The sequence below is a fragment of the Papilio machaon genome, chromosome 9 (genome assembly GCF_912999745.1).
Source record: "Papilio machaon chromosome 9, ilPapMach1.1, whole genome shotgun sequence".
Lineage (NCBI taxonomy): Eukaryota > Metazoa > Arthropoda > Insecta > Lepidoptera > Papilionidae > Papilio > Papilio machaon.
The window spans coordinates 6,878,743-6,901,560 of NC_059994.1; the positions used below are offsets into that span (position 1 = coordinate 6,878,743).

The following is a 22,818-nucleotide window of genomic DNA, read 5'->3' on the forward strand; positions in this document are numbered from 1 at the left end:
ATCTTTTAGGTACCAAAAAAAAAGCTATTTTTATAGCTACATTGTATTTAATTTTCATTCGTGTATTCCGTGTGTATTCTGTGCTATGAAGGAAAAATGATAATACCGGAAATAAAAAAAAAATCTGTTTCAATAATCATTTTTTATCATTAAGAATTATATAAAAAATTCACAACGTGTAATAGGACCTTTAGATGCCGAATTCGACGGAAAAGCAAGAACCCGGTAAGAGTGCATTACAGGATTATTCGATGGGGGCGTCGATATGCTACTTTTGTTTCAATTTCGTCTTGAGAAAGTCGCGGGTAAAAGCTTCTGTATAATATGTTTCAACATAAATAGGGACGAATGTTGTTGAAATATAAGTGCGGCTTATACGTTCACATATGTATATAATTATGTACATACTTACGGCTTAAGCATTTTTAATCTCATTCAGAATTTGCTCAGCCCTTGATGCAGGCCGCGGTAAGCTCAGCTAAGTGCGTAATCTAATTAACCGTTTAAAACGTTACGCCGCTCTCGTTTAAGTATTACATCTGGTAGTGTTTTTTTTTTTGGTTATTTTTGGTATTCTCTACTACTTAGTATATACAAACCAGAAATTTATTTAAATTTGAAATCTGATTTTAGACATGTTATTGAATGTAGAATAGAATGTCGGTGGTAAGTAGAAGAAAGGTTACGCACTTGACTTGTAATCTGTCGTTCCTGGGTTCGAATCTCGCCATGTACCAATATGTTTTACATTTATCCGACGTTCTTATTATGACGGAATACAGCGTGATATAACCTGCACATATCTGAGAAGTAATTTAATGATATGTGTGAAGGCAACCAACCCGCACTGGGCCAGCGTGGTTGACCTAGTCACCTCTAACTTAGGGTAGGCACCGAGCCCCTCAATGGGGATGTATAGTGTTCTGATGATGATAAATGAATATCTAATGTTATAAATATTTGTTTTACATTTTATGAAAATAAAAATATAAATTATTTATATGTTTATTAAATGAAAAGATCGTTCAATTTCCCATAAATAAAGGTTCACCCAGGTACCTTTAATTTTGCTCTAATCTTGTTCAGTCATAAAACAAAAAGCTTTTATGTTGTTTTGCCTTACACTGTCTTTGAATAAATTCCCGTTCAAATGATTAGACAATCTTGCAGTTTATATAACAGCAAATATTTCAAGAGAAAACGAGAAAAACAGTAAAAGCCGTCGTATAAAAATAAAAACTTTGTACGTTTTCAAGCTCTCAACAAAAGTTATTTCAAGCCATTTTTTGCCGATATTTCACTAAAAACTGTTCCAGTCATCAATAGCCAGGGTTTTTCGTAACATTAACGTTAAATTTTAATTGAAAATTCTTCTTATAAGAGCAAATTTCTAATTAATTTTGATATTATGCTTTTGACAGACCATTATGTTAATATCGCTAGAACTTTTACGTTGACCAATTTCTTGATACTTTTATAATTAACTTAATGAACTTTATTACTTTTACTAGCAGTAATTATGTATGAATAATATTACAAGCTAGGGAAAATAAGATACCTAATAAAATTTTAATTAAAAGTAAATAAGTTCAATGTTGCGAAATAAATGAGAGTTCCGACATAAATATAACATCTAGGGAAATCAGTTGGTAGCGATTGTATTTCAAAGATGTCTTTCTAAATTATAATATCGATGAAATATTAATGAAGATGACTATTCATTTCAATGGTCGCTGTAATTAAAATAAATCGTAACCGATCACTTTTACATCACAAATAATTAACACGACTATTGATTACTTAGTTTTTAATTTAATTAGTTACAATAAAACAGAAAGAAGTAGCAAGAAACATTTTATGTAACGAAATAATGCATTTGGGGACAGAGAGGAACTTTTAAGCGTTGCGTTCACAACGTACTATGGACACACCTGTATATATCTGACGTTTGTATAAATGAAATTTATTTAATACTAGCTTTTACACGCGACTCCGTCCGCGAGGAATAAAAAATAGAAAACGGGGTAAAATTTTCCTATGTCCGTTTCCTGGTTCTAAGCTACCTGCTCACCAATTTTCAGTCAAATCGATTCAGCTGTTCTTGAGTTATAAATGGTGTAACTAACACGACTTTCTACACTATTTAACTATATCTATATATATAAAAATATATATAGATATAGTTAAATAGTGTAAGTTTAGCATTGTGCAAACAAACAAACAAACATTTCATTGTTGATGTTTGCACCAAAGAGGGAAGGGGAGAAAAATAAAGGAGACCCTTCCTAATTTGTTCTGTTTACTAAATATGGTAATTCACAGAAACATTGTGTAAACTTGCAATTATAGCGTTTAAGTATTGGAATAAATTATTTTGATAATTAATACTCTTTATTTAATCATTCTTTGCCTCTTAAGCAAAGATTTCTAATGTTGACGCGTTTTTTTAAATTTTTGCGACATCTCCATTTAAATAACTAATTGACGAATTCTAAGGAGTATTATTTTATTAAAAATTTTGACATCAGATTTACCTGAAAACTAACAGCTAATTACAGCCAAAGTAAATTACTAGTTTATACATTTTAGTGTTTCCGATTCGAGATAATAAATTATACTTATAGTAACTCTTGTTATATATTACTAGGTCATGGATTAGTTGAAAAATCGGATGATATTTACTACTATATCTATCATTTATTATGGTTAAATTATTTGTGCATCGTTGTAAATTAATTTTGATTGAAATACATGAATAATTCAGAGCGTATGCACACCGCAAGCCACAGGATCACGCGTCATAATTTATGCGTGATTTATGACGGAATAATACCGCTTTAATTAATTAATACTTCGTTTGTTATGTTATATGCCAAATAACAATATAAAAAGGCTTACTTATAACTGTTATGAACCGCCTTTATGTATATGTTTAGAATCTCTGTAGAAAGTCCTGAAGTGTCTCAGACAATAATTTAGTTAACGTACTTCGAAATATAATTGAGGTTTTGAATTCTACTGTATTGTTATGTACAATATTGTAATGCACAAGAGCGATGGATACGGACATTCATTTTATAAACTTGCAAAAGTAAAAGTTGTTACAAAGGAAAATACATCTTTCAAAGACAAAGTTTAAATCAAATTCGACGAGAGTGTTTCCGTGACCGCACCGGAGGGTACTTTTAATTAGTAAGTAAAGTTATAAGGCAATAAAGCTTCTAATTATAGTTGTGAAATTTTAAACCTATAAAATAACACCCTCAGGGAAAGTACGTGACATTAAATTACATTTAAGCTTTGTTTCGATTAGGTCGTAACGGTTAGTTGTACTTTAATAGTTTAAAACCTTATATTTTTAAATTATTGGCTTCTTTGAAAAATTTCAGTTTTTATTTAAAAACTTTTCTTTTAAATCTGTACAAAAGGTTCAATTCATTTTCCAATCAGAGGCTATGACACGCTCAGCTAACTTCAATTTGTATTGGGCCGCTGCACTGCACTGCTCGTAGCTATTTTAAAATTGAAAAACTTCAGTACACTCAATAAAATAAAAATAAAACCAGCTAGCAAAATACTAATGCTACTTACACCAGATGTTAGCTGTCAGTTTATAACATGACTAGTGAAATTATAAGCTGACGAAAATAACAATACGAGTAGATGACATATACATATCGAGGTTTATTTGGGCAACTTAGAACCCTTGCTTGTATACCTGCATGGGGACCCTTCGCTGTAACACGTGAATACTCAAGTGAGTCGGGATTTAGGTCACTCTTCTCCGCTCTTTTAATGATACCCTCCCGTGCGTGACAGCGGAATTGCTCAGAGCTCATGTTATACACAATCGTATCTCAACTAATCTAAATTACACTGCATCTTACAATTACAATTTAGTAAATTCGGGAGTAGTCGAGTCTATAGCCTTTTCACACACTCCTCACTAACCTTCTACACTCAAATTGATTTAATGGTTGCTAAAGTAGTTCCTTAGTTTAGATTTCTCATACAAAAACAGCCCTTTAGATAAAATACAAAAACATGGGGAAAGGAAAACGTTTGTACCCTAATGATTTCGGTACGTTGCTATGAGGGGAAGTGAGTCACAATAACTCCCCATGTTATATATTTTAGTCCCTTAAGTATACACTTTTCGTACATATATACTTATATAATGGACCACATAATATGATTTTACAAACTGCACACATATACTCGAATAGATTCATTCACATAACTTTTTTATAATCTAATTTGTTTGAGTAATGTTATGGGATGAGTGATGTATTTAATTTTTTAAAAGATTAAATCGTCAGACTGTGATAAAAGCTTCTTTATTTTTTATCTTAACAAAATGAACTTTGTAAAAAAATAACAATGTGTCTGAATTAGATTAAGTAGACTACGTATTCAGTTCGAGAATGATATTGACTTTTTTCTCAGTAATAAAGTATACAAAAGTCGTTGTAAGTTATGTGGGCGTTGACTGAACGTTTCCAAAGATATAAAAGACGTATCAATAACGAATCAAAGGACGAATGCCTTCTGAAAAATCAATGTATTCCACAATAAGATTAAGACACAATGTTAAATCACTGAATCTCATACCACAAAATGTTTTTATTCATTATTTTTGATTAATTTACACCAGTAGGGTAATATTATTTCTGACAAAGTTTTTTTTTTTCGAACTGAAAATTACTTATGGAAATAGTAACTTTATATGGTTTTTTTTCTATAATCTCTGTCTCTATATCGTATTCTATAATAATAAGATGAGCCAATGTGTTAATAAAAATATTTTTTTACGAGTGATAAAAATTTTAGTACCGTAATAGAGGGATGGGCCGGCCGGTTTGATTATGGGGTGACTTGCAATTCTTACATTTGTGCACTTAAATCTTTTCTGATGGATTTATGATCATTTTATTTCTTTATATTATATGGTTTTTTAACCAAATAGAATTTATTTCAAAGCGTATATTATAGCTAGTTATGTTCATTTATGCACTCTTTTTAGTTATTCACCGGATAAACATAGATATCACCTCTCTTTTTCAACGTTCGTCTTTTATTTCATCGTTCTTTGGAGTCTCTTTTTTTCACATTCTTTTTTAAATTAAAAATAAATTTTAAATAACATATTATTAGAGAGAATACAGAATTTAATCATTTTACCTTTAAGGTAAGGTCTCTATAATAAAAATATTTGTAAGTTTACAGAGGGTTATTTAAAGTGATCATTAAAGCGGTCGCTTAATATTAAGTACCTGTTACAATGACTACGATCACAGCACGATTAAAAACTCAACGTTTTATTTTAAATTGGACAACGACGCTTCGTTAACGATTACTAGTTGGAGATTTTAAATGTTAACTTGACAAAATGAACTATAAAAAAATTGTACTTTATTGATCTTTTAAGTACAGCAAGCGATAAAAGTAGTTATTTGAAGTTATCACTGTTAATTAAGGCGAAGGAAAAAATCGTGATACAACCTGCATGTATCTGAGAAGAAATTCAATGATACGAGTATATGTTAAGTCAACCAACCCGCACTTAGCCAGGGTGGGTGACTATGGCCTAGTCCCTAACTTAGGGTAGGCTCCGAGCCCCTCAGTGGGGACGTATAGTGAGCTGATGATGATGACTGTTAATTATGCTTGTTAATATTAATTTCAAGTAAAATGTTAAATTAACACTAAATTATTAATATATTTGTAGCAGTGGAAATTCACCGTAAAAATGCAACTTACAATAACCGGACCTTTTATTTAAGAAAATGTAAGCTTTAATTGCGTAATGACGCAACCATCGCTTCAAACTGCTCGGCCAAGATAAACGGTTATGAATTGAATTGTCTTAGCTGCGGGGCAATTCCAATGAATACTGTTAAATGGTTAATTAATTTAATTTCGTTGAAAGTGTTCACTTGTATAGTATTGCCCCTTTTAATTCAAAGCCATTGCAGTTAGCAGTAACGATAAGAATAAATTGTTTTGTTCGTTGATAATTAATCGAACTTTGCGAATTTTCATCTCTTTGTTTGTAGCCACTACTTGAAAATTGTCTTCATATATATGTTAAAATAGTAACTTCATTTTTTTAATGTTACATAATACAGACAAAGCTTTATTAAGAGTAAGATATAGAGCAAACATATACTTTTAATAGTGGTAGACGTCAGCAACAACAACATCTGTTGCACGAATTGGCCGGCTCGCCCAGTGCAATACCACGACCACAAAGTAGACAGGCGTCAAGTGAAAGCAATTCTGCGTTTTGTCTCACATCAAGGGTGTCGCCAGCCTAATTTAAGTCATCTTTCCCTTCCCACCCTTTCCTTATAGAGCGGAAGGGGATTTGACCGAGGAGGGAATGCATAGGAAAGAGAAATATTCTCTTTCTGTGCGTCCTCCCGTCGATTAGAGATAGGCAACGCATCTAAAATTTCGGATGTCAATTGACAGCGGCCGCTTCGCTATTTCAACGAATCAATTTGGCCGCTCACTCGTTTGCCACCCTTTGATATAAAAAAAAAACTTTTTTTTTTCGTTTTTCATAAATGACAGAAACAAACAATGGAAATTAACTCCGTCTTATGAGCCAGACAGTACAACTACTTAGTCGGGGTTGCCATAAAACGCATTTTTAATGAGTACCAAAAACGTAAAGTTTTATGATCTGTACGTTAACGAATGAAATTACCGTTTTAAAGATTATCAGACTTTATGACTGTTGCCTACTGCTGAACTAATTGAGAAAAAGTATCACGCTTTCTATACAGCTACTGAGACCCTAACAATTGGGAGAAAAAGGTTGAAACAAAGATTTTTTTTTGAGAAAAAAGAATGCAAAAGCAACGAAATATTGTACTTCTTTTAAAAATGATTTAAAATAAATAAAAAAGTGTATCTAAAACAATGTTCTTTCGAATTTCTTTTTATTAAGCTATATCAATTAATTTTAATGTTATTATGAAAGGTCAAAGTACGCGAAGTCGGCTTGTATTAATATAATAATTTCCAGTAAATTAGACATCACAAGTTGGTTGCGACCTGACATTACGAGTATGTCATTAATTATGAAGTATGAATGGTTATACGTTATGGGCATTGTTCAATACAGTTATTACGAATGTAAATAGTTATTTAAATTTTAAATAAACAGCTGTACGAAAAACGAATATAAGAAGCTTGTTAATGTGAAATGAGACATTTATATACGAAGCTTTATTCTGGGATAAATAAAATATATTCTTTTCGATCAATGCACTAATGTGAATCACGTTCATTTGTTTTTTATATGTAAGTTAAAACAAAGTATTTTAATAAATTTAATTTGGAAAAAAATCGGTTCATTCGTGTATTTTATTAAATATAGTTTTTGCCCGGGACTCTGTTTGCGGGTCCTGGATTAAAATTATCCTATGTCCGCCTCCTGGTTCTAAGCTACCTCCCCACTAATTTTACAGCAAAATCAGTTCAACTGTTCTTGAGGTATAAATGGTGTAACTAATAGGACCTTCTATAGACTAGCTCTCGCCCGCGACTCCGTCCGTGTGGAATTATATAAAAAAAACCTTAAATAGTGCCTTTCTTTGAGACTCTTTTTTATATCGTTGAGCCATTCTGGAGATACCTTCTAACAAACATCCATCCAGCCATCCAATCATCTATTCAAACATTCGCATTTATAATATTACTAAGGTTTGCAAAATATCTGAGGTAGAAATGTTCTAGTCGAACTGATCCAAATGAGGACTATTCTATCATGTTTTTTATTCAATTTAGATAAATTGGGTAAAACAGCCCAGTAGGTAGAATATATGAGAAATAAAATTAAAGAGTCGAACAGAAGCACCAGTAGTGCAACAAAAGACATGTCAAGTTCCACTTAACCTGACTGCTCTATACAATCTGCTATGAGCACCTCTTACGCTGAGCTTATCAATGGAAATATCAAGGTTTCGTAGAACTTGGATTAGATAATAATAGAATGGATCTATATGTACAAGAAATATACAATTGCTGTGTATTTGTATAAAACTGTCAGTCGCGCTGTTGATTGAAACTCATAGTTACCTTTTTTTTTAATAAAACAAAGAAAAGCTAACAATAGTAAAATATTTTCCACGAGAATATACTAGAAGGTTACGCTATGTTCAAGTTGACAACAATGAGAAAATCGAATTCATTTTTGTTGGTATTTGAGTCACGTAAGGTGCATACAATTCTTACAGAATATTATAAAGGTACGGAGTTAGAGGCGAGGTTTGCGAGGCGAGGCGAGGCGGCTTACCGCATATTCATATCAGAATTTCATTTGTATTGAATCTTTTTCACAAGAATGAATTTTGTGTGATTTTATATAACAAGTAGTAAAATGGTTAAAAAAAATTGTTATTAATTGTTCAAGACATTACGAATATTTTTGAATATTTGTATGTATTATAGTATATATTGTGGTTTATTAAACCATTAGAAATAACTTTCGTTGTTAAAAAACCTTTCACTATTAAATTGCTACATAATTCCTAAGTAATTAATGTAATTTTTTTTTAAATAACTGATGTAAAGTAAGTACTATATACATATTATATATTGTTATGAAATATTTAAAAAATAAACAGATCCGTAAGCGCGTAGCCGGAACAGCAAAAAACAAATATAAACAAGGACGAGAATGAAAACGTGAATTGTAATAAATATTAAAGTGTTTACTCAGATATTATACGAAATAAGGGTGTGTCGAGTTCATCTTGACCCGACTGGTCTTTGAAAAGGCCTATCGGCGCTTTCGTGACTCTCCCTTTTGAATTATTTCGCGGTGAAAAGATCAAGGTTTGTGGGCGTTGTTCGCTTTACTCATATATCTATTTTTACTTCAATCTATATTTATAGAAACTGACAACATTCAGACCATACCCATGAATTAGTTAAAAGGTGCAGTTATTACGATAGCTAACTTGGTAACATGATGACACAAGAAATTACATTTTACTAACATTAAGAGAGTTAAAAGCTATAGTAATGTTTTTGTCTTGTTTTTTTTATGATATAAATATCGGCAAAGGTTTTTCTTTAATCTTTTATTCTCCTTTGTACGTAATTGATAACATGGATAATATAAATTGGATATTTACTATTTCAGTTGAGCCGCGTTAAGCTATAAGCCCGAACCAGACGCTCTGACCTTAAAATCTATTCTTATCCTAAATGTATTTTGTTCAAAATGATATCAAGGTACAAGTAACAGATTAGATTGTATAAAACTTATCTTTTCTTCGAAGCTTTTTTATTTTTTTACTTATTTTGTTTAGTTAATTTTACGTAACTGTAAAATATCGACGTCTTCAAAAGAAAATTATTTATAAGAAATGTAAAGTCTATTTATGTAAGAATTTAGGTAAATTGGCCATATCCTATTCACTAAGTAAATTAGTAATTTCCATTTTAGATTTTCTTCTTATTGTTTTATCTTTATTTCTATACCAAATCGTAAAAAGAAATTTGCATCTTACTAAGTACTTCTTGTAAATTTATAAATGCGAATGTTTAGATGGATGGATGTATTTTCATTAGATATCTCTAAAACAGGTAATCGGATCTCGCTGAAAAGCATAGATGTAGAACATAGTCTGGAAGAACACATAAGGTACTAATTAAGTTTTTTTGAATTCCGCGCGGATGAAGTTGCGTGCAACATCGAGTATTTTTATAATCATGTGCTTTCGTGTACAAGAACACACATAATCAAAAGTTAACAAGGTCGGTGTTGTCAGTGTGCTCATTCGATTAACAATTAATTGGTACTTTCAAGTGCTCAATTATTTATAACGTTACCCTATAACACCAAACGAATGGTTATTGAACATTTAATTATAAATGTTTCTATTAATAACGTAACTGCTTTTCTAATCGCCTTTTACGAAAGACCATAAACGCTTTAGAGCTCGGTCTATACCGACAAGGCTATCTGATCCGGTTGGCATAAGTCAAACTAAATGGTGACAGTTCACTAGCGCCCCCCTGTCAACGTCAAAAAATGTCAGTTGTCATGTCATTTTCATCTTTTAAGACATTTTCTATGTCTTATTAGGTTTCATATATACTTTGACAAAAGCAACCGCGACAGCAGTGCCTCTTATGTATCAAGTATTCAATCCAAGTCCACTTGAAATCGTAGATACACAATTTGTCCTTGCTGTAAGTAATGTTGGTTCTGTTCGTAGTGTACGGTCTACGAGTTAAATAGTTCTCCGCTACTGTTTACGACCACCACACTATGCTACGGACAGTGAGATATAAAATCAAAAATGAATTGTTCTTGAATGAACCATTGTTCGGGATTGTATAACAATTGCATCTCTTCTTGTAACAATAAGAAAGTGTGCAGAGATAAAGATAAAATTTTAATACAAAAGTTACTATACAACTACTATAGGTACAGTGGAAAGAATTGTATTTTTGTGATGAATAAACTCAAAAACTATAGGACCGATTTTAAAAATTCTTTTACCATTAGAATGCTACGTTATCCATGAGTGACATTAGCTATTTTAGTAGGTTTATAGAACGTCCATCTGTACAAAGTCGGAACCGGATGCTAGTATATAGCGTTGTTTACATCGTAAAATATTTGAAACCCAGTGATTGTAGTCACTAACCGACATAAGCAATGCAATATCATAGAGCTCCGCATTGAGCTTCTCCAGCACACAGTCACACGCTTCGCTGACATTTTGCTCGCTACATGTTTGTTAAAATCGTCGCGATAAAATCGCCGTGATTTTTAAAATGGTTCCGTTGCAAATCTATACAGTTGAGATGTAGTCGCTATGCCTATGCTGACCGATTAGAGGACTCCCATTCATGCTACGACGTTGTGCGTACGGAGCACGCGCAAGGATATTAGTTTTAAAGATTTACCTTGCTTTGTGTCGGCCTAAGAAGGGCCTAAGTATGAGAAGTGAAGCAACAAAAAGGCCACCGCCAAAGCATTTTCACTGAAGCATTGTGTTCACTCGCATTCTATTTCTTAACAAAAGACAGCGCAATTCATCAGAGCGCAAAAATGTATTGCGAGATTTGCTGAGCCGATTTGCTTTTCAAGAAGGTTTTATGAATTTCCTTTAAGCAACGATGATTTATGTCTCTTTTCCAAAATGCCACTGAGTATAAGGTAAAATACCTATACGGAATCTCTATATATATAAAAGAAAGTTGTGTTAGTTACACCATTTATAACTCAAGAACGGCTGAATCGATTTGACTGAAAATTGGTGAGCAGGTAGCTTAGAACCAGGAATAGGACATAGGATAATTTTTACTCTCGTTTTTATTCCGCGCGGACGGAGTCGCGGGTAAAAGCTATTATATAAAAAATAGTTGTTGTAGGAGAAGTACATTTTCAAAATTTTCTTCTCCTACAACTACCCTTTCATAAAAGTGCTGTGGAAATATTGGCTTGCAGAATTTATAGAGTAAAATATGGTGTTAGGTTGTATTACTGTTTAATTCTTTACTTACCTCACTACATTTGGTGCAACTTTACACTGTTTGCAATGGCCGTAAGGGTCATAACTTAACTGGCTCTTAGCTTTTATTATTTACAGCTCCAAGCTTTGTTACTTAGTTTCCGAAAACATTAAGTAAAATGGAAACATTACTATTATTTTTATATCATCAGGTGGCAAACGAGCAAGGGCTACCTGAATCCGCCTAAATATTGAAACGACCGCTTCCCATAGACATCCGCAAGATGCGTTGTCTATCTTTAATTGACAGGAGGAAGCATGGAAAGATGATATATCCTCTTCCTATGCGTCCCTCCTCAGTCAAATCCACTTTCCCTCCCCGTATTTCATTTTGTCCACTGATGGGAGGCTAATTCACGGCTATGTATTAACATGGATATATTACGTCAAGGTTATTGGTTTTTGTAACTTGAATAAAAATAATTTTACAATAAATAGTATCTACACAAAATATAGAAGTTTTTTTTGGGTAGTAAAATCACGCGCCAGTAAATTATATTTAATAGTTATTTCACATAATTTTTTCTAAAGCGCTTGTATAAAGCTTCAGGATCGTTATAACAATTTGTTATCAAGTCACGTGCGTCGCTTACGAGGTAGGGCTGCATCGGGCTGGGGAAAAAATAGCAAAGCGGGCCGCGAGGCGCGAGGCTCTAAAACCCCCTGTCCATTCGCGACCCCCCAGTGAATACTCAAGTATTCAAATTCACTGTAATTGTGTTTACAACTTTATTTTTATTCACGTATTTTAATTAAAGCATGTTCCATTTTTAACCACATTTTCTACATTTATATTTATACATGTTTAAAAAGATGTTCTCAAATAGCATTTTACTTTGAACTTCAATACCATCTCTCTAATTATAAAAAAAGAATTACGAATTTACTCCACTAAAATACTGGTTGCATTTTATTTTATGAACAACTGCATAAGTTGGCACATTCCATAGAACGTTATACAAATGCTATAAATAATAAATGCCATAAACACCGGCTTTCCGAGCGGACACGTCTCATTGTTAGCACGTGCGTACGATCGATTGTATTAGCTAAATAGCCCACTAAACTATTAATGACTAATGTAAAATTAGTCACGAACGATTTCTTATTGGTCCGTAATGGAGTTTGTTTTGGATTGGTAGATTTCATAATATAATACACTATTTAATATCTCATGTACTAACTGTAAAATTACTATAGTTAGACTACTATTTCTAGAAATAAAGACGCCTAGAGATTATTGTTACTCGATTACGTAGACAGCACACTAACAATTTTAACTTTTAACGCACTAAAATACTTTTATTTATAACAAAATGCTGGTATTAAATTAGTCGTTGGAAGTCGTATGTCATAAGGCTTAAATTGGTCGACAGAGGGTTTCTAAGGAAGGGTCTGTACCTACTTTATTAATGATCAGGGAAACCCTACAAATGGAGTTCGTTGTATCAATAAATTTATTTGAGACATGCTTAAGGGAGGCGTTGTTCAGTGAACCTTTCGCAGACAAAACTTAGCTTAAAACACGTTTTAGCGAAATAAAAAAATGTAGATTGTTCAGAAGCGTGCTCCAAATATTATGGTAGTGAAATATTAAGAGTGCTTTTATTTTTCTTTTACTAAACTTAAACATTAGGATGGTTATAGCCTTATGTAGCCTATTCCGCTGTATGAAGAATAATGAAATCATTAGATTCGAATAGCTACAGTATCAGTCTGTCTTCTTCTCAGTCGCTTCAGTCTTTACAGACTGGTCGTGGTCATGAAGTAGGTGCCGTGACCCGTTTAACTAGACGCCTCCACTCTTCCCGGACTACTGCTTTTTTTGCACACACATGTAAGGGGACATCTACTGCGGCTCTGACCTGGTCTATCCACCTCATGGGCGATCTACCTCGTGTCCTGGTGCCTTCCACTTTTCCGTATCGTATCAGTCTTTATGGTACAAGTATAACAATTAAAGTGTCATACATTTAGGTTTCTTTAATAACTAAGAATTTTGTTTACTGAAAATATAGTACTCAAAAACAAAAGACCAAACCAGTAATAAGATTATTTCTACTATTTGTTCTGTTAAATGTTTTACAATATCCCCGTGTTACTCTGCGACACCTTTAACATATTAAAGTTAAATTAAGGCGCAACGTCAGCTTCCTTAGACAAAGGGTCTGCAAATTACCTTTGCCCTTGTTTACATAATGAAAGCCACGCAAACTTGTCAATTTTAGGACCTAGTTTTGTACTTAACATAAAACATGTAAAATAAAACGCTTGTTTATTTCAATGAACTCCTATATAATTACTACACTTAAACTTTTTGCGGTCAGTTTAACATATTGCCAGTCAAATTATATATGTACTAATAAAGTTCACAATCAAACGGTGACATTAGCTACTTAGCGGTAACTCTAGTTCGGAGTCTCTGGCTCAAAACACGCCAGGGGGAGAAGGAGAGGGCGGCATAGCGCCGCCCAAAAAAAAAAAAAGAAAAAAAAAACTCTACTTCGGAGCATCATACCAACAATCTAATGTACTGTTTGTATGCAGGTGTGTCCCTGGTGTACATGATGGTGGTGTTGCCGGGACTGCTGCCGTGGGGTGGCGGGGGCGGGGCGGCGTGGTTCCTCTCGCTGTGCCACCTACTGGGCGCGCTGGCGCCCTGGTGCGGCTCCTTCCTCTACCACCTCTTCATGAACCACACCAGCGGCGCCGGCCTCTACCACCGCCTGCTGCAGCTCGACATGCTAGGCATATGGGTCAGCCAGAGTATTGGTAAGTGTCTACATATTATTTACAAAAAATTAAGGAAGTAACAACTACGTACTAAACAAACTACGAAATCTCCTACTTAGTCTAGCTATCTTTTTTTTATTCTCACTGCTTTACAATTCTTTCACCGCAGGCGTTACCAAAAACCTACATTTCATTTCGAGCGACAAAAGCTTGCAGTAGAACAAGGTATCATCAAAAATGCAAGTGTGCGCACATCGTATCACTTGACCTCTCACTTTGACTCTCCAGTGTCGTAGGTTGTAAGCTTAGCTTACTTTTACTAAAGCACTGGTTTCATAAAGTAAAATCTCCGACAATTTACCGACATGGAACGACCGGTTTATCTTTATGCAGGTAAACTTGACACATTTCCGAGAGTATTCAATGAAAAATTGCACAAGCAATTTTCATATTTTAAAATTTTGTTATAACGAGTATTATAACTTCGTTTTTGGTATTAAATGTCGTTATTAATAAGTTAATTTTGAAAAATGGTTATAATTTTACACGATTTTGGTTTTAATTTAAAAAAGACAGTTTATGTACCTACATCTATATAATCTTAAACTTTACATAAATTTTAAATAATTACAAGTTAAACATTTTACGTTGATCTGTTAAAATAAATATAGGTTACGTGGTATACTTTTAACATATTATACTTTAAAGTTCAGTACGTGTTGTTGGTTTATTTCTCTACAAAGTAAAAAGTCTTCCTGCATTACTTTTCTCTAGGAGCGAGTACATTAGCATTAAACTAGTCGCCTTAAACTGAAAGTATCAGCGCGAGAGCTGCAGACTTTCAGGTTACATCGCGCAACATGAATAATGCAATAATTTTGATGTCGCCACTAACAAAGACACGGTAACTTTAATTAGTTCTGAAACTTTAATGTGTGGGTCAAACATTTTGTTATGTTGTTCATTGTAGTGTCATTGTGTATATGGATCCTTAGATACAACTTACACTGTTTTCTTTGAGTATTGATAATATTATTTCATTCAAAAAGAAACATTAAACGTCAGGAAAATTTAGAAAATTTGATTTTATTAAAGTTACTTAATATTATATTTACTTCACGTTCGACAAAAATAAAAAGTACAAAAATCAAATTTACATAATCTTTGTTTACTTACAAGATTTTTAATATTTTTTTCTACATACAATGTTCTTAGTAAAGTTACACGATTACCGTTTAGTATAAGTATTATAATATAAAAAAATATGCTAATATAATTTAACATTTTGTTATTCGAAACGAAGCGATCTCATCTCATAAATCTGGAATGAGGAGCAGATGTCAGATGTTGCTGTAATCCGATGTGGCTCCACTTTAAAAACGCTTTCTATTTTTTGTATCTATTATTTATTCAGATACAAAATTAATTTGTTTTCTTACTTAGATTTATTTAAATAAACAATTTACGTAAACATGAATACATCGTAGTTTTACTTAACAGATCAATAGCATCGACCAACGAAGTAAGCAAATACTTTTTCTTAAAGGTAATATGACAAAACCCAAGAAATAGATTCAAACCATATTTACAAAACCTTACGAGTACATTTTTAATTTTAAATCTAATTATTATGAAGACGGAAGTTTACATAATTTTCAAAATGATGTAATATGAAAATTAATTTCATTATAAAAAGAAAAATAATAACAAGTTATTGTATTATTTGTTTCAACAATACATTTACGATTGTATACTTTAAAATGTACAAACCTTATTGTACACAATACACATCAAACACGTTTCAGTAAACCTTTTTAATATTATAGCAGATCATACGTAGGCGGGGATTTTAGAATTTCTCCCTGAACCCTTATCCGTATGAAATTAGTCCATATATTCCGGGAAGGGTTTACGTGATCCCATTTTGTCAGTCAGCAAAGTCGGCCGTTTGAATATTTGCTAACCGATTTTTATAAGTTAAATTTAGTATTTCGAGAAAATTGTATGAAATTGTCTTAAATTAAATATTAAAAAATAAATATATCTGTTTTACTTACAAAAACAAATAAAATTCGTTATGATTATATATATTTAATTATTTTTTTATCAGGTGATATTTGATATACTAACGTCATTTCATTCAAATATTTCAACTAAGCTTCAATGTTTGTAAGAAAGTTCAAACAAACAATACAAACCTTATTTAAAAGACTAACAAAACGAGATTGGTACATTTACGCAGATAAAAATAACTAAATATAAACAACAGTAACAAAATAGAAATATGTTTCTAAACTCATTTTCACAAACTATAACATGAAGTTCTGAATATTGCTGTGCTCTCAACTTTATATTATCTGTGAATCTCGAAATATGTTTTCACACAACATGGATAATAAGATACCTGCATATATTTATTTTTATTCTTTACTACAAAATTCTAAGAACAAGACTTCGGGATAAATTATATTTAAGAGTAACTCGTCAAAGAATGGACTAAGATTTCATGAATTTATAAGTCAGCTAAGTCCAGCGCTACAGCATTTTGCGAATCGATTTTTAAATTGTGAACTGCATCATTAAAAGTCCTATCGTAAGTTCGTTACAGTTAATTGAAGCTGTATTTAACAGAGCCGTGTGCCGGAAATAGAGCCGCTCGGACGATACAAGATTAATTTCATGGGTATAGTGTTATGTAAGAGTTTAAAGTTAAATAAGCACACGTACATTAGCCCTCAGTAAAATCAAAGTTTTAAAATATGAAAATTGTTCCGTGTGAAGTCGGAATAAAATACATTTGAGCAAAATCTATGTAGCCGTTCCAAGATACGTTCAAACTAACATCCATCCATCCATCCATCCATCCATTCATCCAAACATTCGCATATAATATAAGTAAGATTTGCGTTTCACGATGGATAAATATGGTGTTATTACATAACTGAAAATTTGCATTTTTTCAGTTTATAATTTATTTAAGTGCTCTGTAGGAGGTCAATCAATCGAAGTGGTCATTAAATCGCATGCTAAGTGGGGGCGAGTGTACTCAGAGTTACGTTACGTGTCGGTGCTCGGTACACTTACTTTAAGTCTTTACTCGGACTTCAAGAGTGCTTCAGATTTGCTTTTGATGCCCTCACACGAGGAACATAAAACAGAAACAATTTTTTAAACGCATATTAAAATTCATGCTTGAATACGACCGACATTTGATTTAAAGTGAGCAATTTGTTTTTTTTTTTGTAGTTTGTGGTTTGGTGATAATTATACTTGAATCACGTAAAACCAACCTTCAAACCAAAACCGTTGAACCTTCTAACCACTACTACCACGTACTAATAGTAACTTTTAAGGTACAGGTAACATTAGAAAGTTAAAGGTCAAATCGATTATTTTTTTAAATAAAGTTTTGCGACCTCAACAGCCGAAGCTGTGAAAATGAGCTTTACAAGGCCTTCTATTAAAAAGTTCACTCGCAATGTGGTCTTTACAAAGCCGCCTTTATATCTCGCATCGTTACTTCGCTCCGACAAAGTTCTCTTTTTAACTTCTTTTCTAAATAAAATTTCCATCACATCGGTAACGCTGTTTCCTTTAAAGCGGGGAAATGCTACGTAGATTATGAATAATGCAATTGATTTATTCTTGTTCGTTTTGTATTCTGTCTTATCTCTGCTCTCTACTTAAGTGAAAATGTACTAAAAATCTAGTTTAATACCAACATGGATTTAGTTATATTGTGGATTATTGTATGCTTGAACACGTTTATCTAAGTAAAAACTCATTGTATTTTATAGTAAGCTAATTATTAAGAAAGGTTAAAGACTAATATCACGCTATGACTCTTAGAAGTGGTTTAGAACTAAATAAAAAACAAGCGGAAATGACGTGATATTAAGTGATGTTGCATGCGAAATTTGGCTTACTTCTAAATAAAGTTTTATCGTGACATTGATTTATCTAAAATTGGGTCATCGAAAGTATAGAAATATCACACGAATAGGTTCAGACATAAGTTTTTTACGTAACAATCTGAGCGCAAAATTTATTTCTGAAATGTCCGATCTCTGACGTCATCGTACTATTCTTGAATCTTTTATATCAATCTTAGGTGTATTTTGCTTAATTTTAATTATTTTATTAATTTTAGATTAATTTAAATTATAAAACTTTTAATGAGGAGCATGATTTTTTACGTCAATAAATATTGTGGATGAATTTGTTCATTTTTAGTAATACACATTAAATTATATTTAAAATATTTTTTTTTTAAAATTTCTACTGCGTTCGGCAAAACCTATGTAGGAATATGCAACGGAAATACTTACAAAAATCTTTTTTTTAGCAGGATTTTTTTTCGTTTATGGTTAAACCCAAAACAATTGCGAAACTCATTCTGTAGGAAAATTACAAATACAATAATATTACAGTAAAATCCTTTATGTCTATGACCTCAAATGGTTACTTGGAAAATTTGCTGGCATAGGAAGTTGTAAGGATAAATATGACTAAATAAACCACTGGGGTTACCGTATTTGATAAAAAAATGCATCAAATAGCTGAGTTTATATTCGAACAGTTGAATTAAAAAAAATCTAAAAATAAATATGTCACCTGGAGATAATGTAACTTTCCAGCAATGAAAGATTTTTTTTTAAATTGCTCAGTAGTTTTGGAACCATTTCAATATAAACTAACAATAAAATTCTTTCCTCTTTATAACATTAGTATAGAAAACAATAAAACATAAAAAAAATCTAACAATCAAAACGAAACACACTTAAGCTCAGTAAGAACATTGTTTATTTTCAGGGAACGCCATTAGGAGCGAGGGAACAAGTTTATTAGGTCAATAAGTTTTGGCTAAAAGCCGCTGCTCGTGAACGTTGTGTAATGCAATGAATTCGCTCACTTCCTTAACATAGAGTTTAATCACATATAGCACGTGCTTAGAAACTCACGGAATCGGTTAATTACATTTTTTTGTTTATAAGAAATGGATACAAGTTCAAAGGCCGGCAACGCATCTGCGGTTCCTCTGGTATTGCAGATGTCCATGGACGTCGTTGAAAACCTCTGTGTTCCTTTTTTTCTCTTCTTTCCTTTGCCCCTTATCTTATAAAAAACACGTCACTTATACGTATATCTTGCAAGCCCTCCTCTATTTCGGGTGAGGATTCAAACACTTTGTCTTTCTTCATCTTCAATTTCTTCTTTTGTTATTCTTTCTAGAAGTTGTATATATTTTTTACAAAAATAATTTCTATTACGTAAATATTTTACTAAAAATTATAATCTCAAATATTTTAACGCTTCATTAATTCAATGAAACGCTTATTGTATGAGGGCGACGCTGCATAGAGTTAAAAAAAAAACGTGGCAAAGGAGAGTCGTGATGCGGTAATAATGTGACTAGGGGCCTTAGCACAAATATTTATGTCAAACGCCGTCGTATCATCATTGTCAAAATTAGTATGAGATTTTTGGTGTACATTATATGAGCGCTGCACAATTTTTTTTTGATGTCGATATGATAGCGACTGTCACAAATACTCGTTCAAGGTCCGCTGGTAGTTACGAACTTCTAAGAATTTACTAACGTACGACGCATTTTTGCATTACTAACATTTTCAAAACGCTGTTGTATTTGGGTCACGAATCACAATCCATAAACACATAACAATTCTTTAACTAAATAAAAAATAGAAATAAACTAGAAATATGCGCTATAGTAACGTGTATTTTTTTCGCACTCTGTCTACACGATCTAATTTAGACCAGGTTGCAAACAAAAATAAGATACAAGAAAAGAATCAAAACTAGCTTTTAATTGAACTAACCTAAACATCTAACCTCACTAACTCTTACAACATGCTAAGGTGTTTTGAGGAAATTGATCTCTATTGAAAAGAGAACAAGTAGACTTAAATGAATATGAAGAGCAGCAAACAATAGTGGAACAAGGTGACCTAGTTGCGAGACTGCGGCGGCTGTATTCGCAGGGGAACCCATGTTTCTATTCAACTTTCATTCATATTGTTACGGTAGTTGTCACCGATTTTTCTATTGTTGATTTTGAAATGAGTTTTTACCTAGAAACAAACGATTCACTTGTTATAATGTCATAATTGCCTTCTTATTAAAATATCATGATAGGTCAATAATTACTATTGTAGGTATAACTATTTTCAAATATCTTGGTGGTCCTAGGTCGTAGGCGCGCTGTGCATTTTCCTGCCCCTGCATCCCGCTACGCCCGCTATATTAAATACTAGCTTTTACCCGCGACTCCGTCGGCGCGGAATAAAAAATAGAAAACGGGGTAAAAATTATCCTATGTCCGTTTCCTGGTTCTAAGCTACCTGCCCATCAATTTTCAGTCAAATTGATTCAGCCGTTCTTGAGTTATAAATAGTGTAACTAATACGACTTTCTTTTATATATATAGATAGATTGTGTTTTGGGCAGCGACTCATGCGAAGTTAAGAGCCACCAAGATATCTGAAAACATTTATACTACCTTAAATGCACAGCTTCATGTGGTCGTAATAGACTGCTAATTCAGTAAAAAATTATTTAATAAAGTCAAATTTAAGAATAGGGCTTTATCAGGCGCAGATTTGTTAGTTCTTAGAAGCCTCTACGTTACTCGCATCCTGAAAGAGAACCCATTGATTTGGGTTGTTCAAGCGAACCATTTAGAAGTTAGGCGCATGACAAGAAACTAAATCAAAGTGGAGAAAACAGTACCCTTCAATTCCGGTCCACTTTTGCGGTATTGCCCTAAAGTTACTCACACGTGAGTAATGAAAACCACCAAAAGTTATATGAAATGAATCGCTGAATCACTGGCAATTAGGTCACTCCTGCAGCAGTGATTGATTACTTTACTCCCTATATTATACAGAAAGGTTAGCACAAACGACCCTGAGCTTTTTATGGTCTATTTCGCAGAGATTGTGTGAAAAACGAATATAGCTACTGATTTATTTCATATCTTAATGTCACGATCTGCGATTACTGGCATTGGCGTGTTTCGTAGATAAAATACATCTACTTAATGATTTCAGCAGACTTTTGGAGTAAATTTTGTACCTATTTTACAGTAAATTAAACCTTTACGCTGCAATGTTTAACACCTCCGTGGTATAGTAAATGTTTTTGTCATGTAGATGACATAGAATAATTATTTACGAAATGCGTTCATAACTTTAAAACTTAAATTCGATTAGAATTACTAAAATAAATGTATATTCAAAGTGCAAGCTTATAGTAGGAAATACAAAAGTGTCTCTTTAAGTCTGAACCGATGTTTAAGTACTGTTTAATAATCTTTTGATGTTTTGTCACTAACTAAAGATCACGTCTTAAGTCAGTAGTATTTCGACTAGTTTCAGACCCAGGACCTCGACGGGTCTCAAAACTAGTAGGTCTATATCTAGACCAAACTACACGTTATTAAGCCATGATCATTAATTAGCGTTATGTAATGTCTCACGAAAGTTTTAATACGTTAAGTGTTGTTAGTTATATACTATGTTGGTAATTATAACATGAAATGTTTTCAATACCTCATAACCACTTCATAATATTAAATAATAACGTTAAATATATCGTTAAAAAGCCATATCAGCGAGTCGAGAACGTTGCGTGAAGACAGCGCGACCGTGGACAATACCATTACATAATATTACCAACTAAGTTCTAACATCACAGCCATTTTATGACATATAATTTCCTCGCAGCTTTCTCATAAGCTTCTTAAAAGAGGGAAGAAGCAAAGCTTAATTTTTACAATGCTGTAAACGCGATATACAAGTGCAAAAGCTTTAAATCTAAAAAAACTTGAGAGGTGTCAAGGGACACCCGGATGGAACGAAGTTCCTTTCGATTAATTAGTGAAGGAACCAATGTTTATTTTATGAACAAAAAAACTTAAGTCTTCACAAGAAGTACATTTTATTTCTATGAATTTTCGTTATATATTGTCACGTCGTTGCCATGGTGAAGTAGCGCTCATTCGTCGTTAACATACTATAGCAAAAAGTGTCGTGACAACTTTTCGTAAGAATTTTTTCCGTCTAGCCCCCTTTCACAACGCGCGATAAGGAACTTCGTTCCAAAAATAAATAGAGTATTTAACAGAAAAGTGATTTTTAAATTAATATTTAAAATAAATCTAGTAGGTAAGGACGTCACTATGGATTTTAAAACTAATTAAAACTAACTATATTTACACTGATTACTGCAGGGTTTCCCGATCAGTTATCACGTGAGCGTGTCGCTATCGTCGTTCGTGAGCGCGTGTTACGACCATATGCCACGTGCTTGCGGTATAAAATAAAATCTTTTTCGTGGGATATTATTAAGGAAAAATATAACGCGCTTAAAAATTTCTAAACAATATTCGGGTAAAACCTGCAGATTTATTCTAATGATCGACGGAAGATAAAAATATTTGTAATCTTATATATATAAAAGAAAGTCGTGTTAGTTACACTATTTATAACTCAAGAATGGCTGAATTGATTTGATTGAAGCT

The 22,818-nt window shown here is 32.7% G+C and overlaps 1 protein-coding gene across 1 annotated transcript in view; it reads left to right on the forward strand.

Annotated features, from left to right (window-relative positions):
* LOC106712920 (progestin and adipoQ receptor family member 4) overlaps positions 1–22,818 on the forward strand; it is a 53,434-nt gene that overhangs the window by 3,787 nt on the left and 26,829 nt on the right. Inside the window, exon 2 of the mRNA XM_045679438.1 lies at positions 14,091–14,315. Coding sequence (XP_045535394.1) covers positions 14,091–14,315 — 225 coding nt within the window. The remainder of the gene's footprint in view (positions 1–14,090; positions 14,316–22,818) is intronic.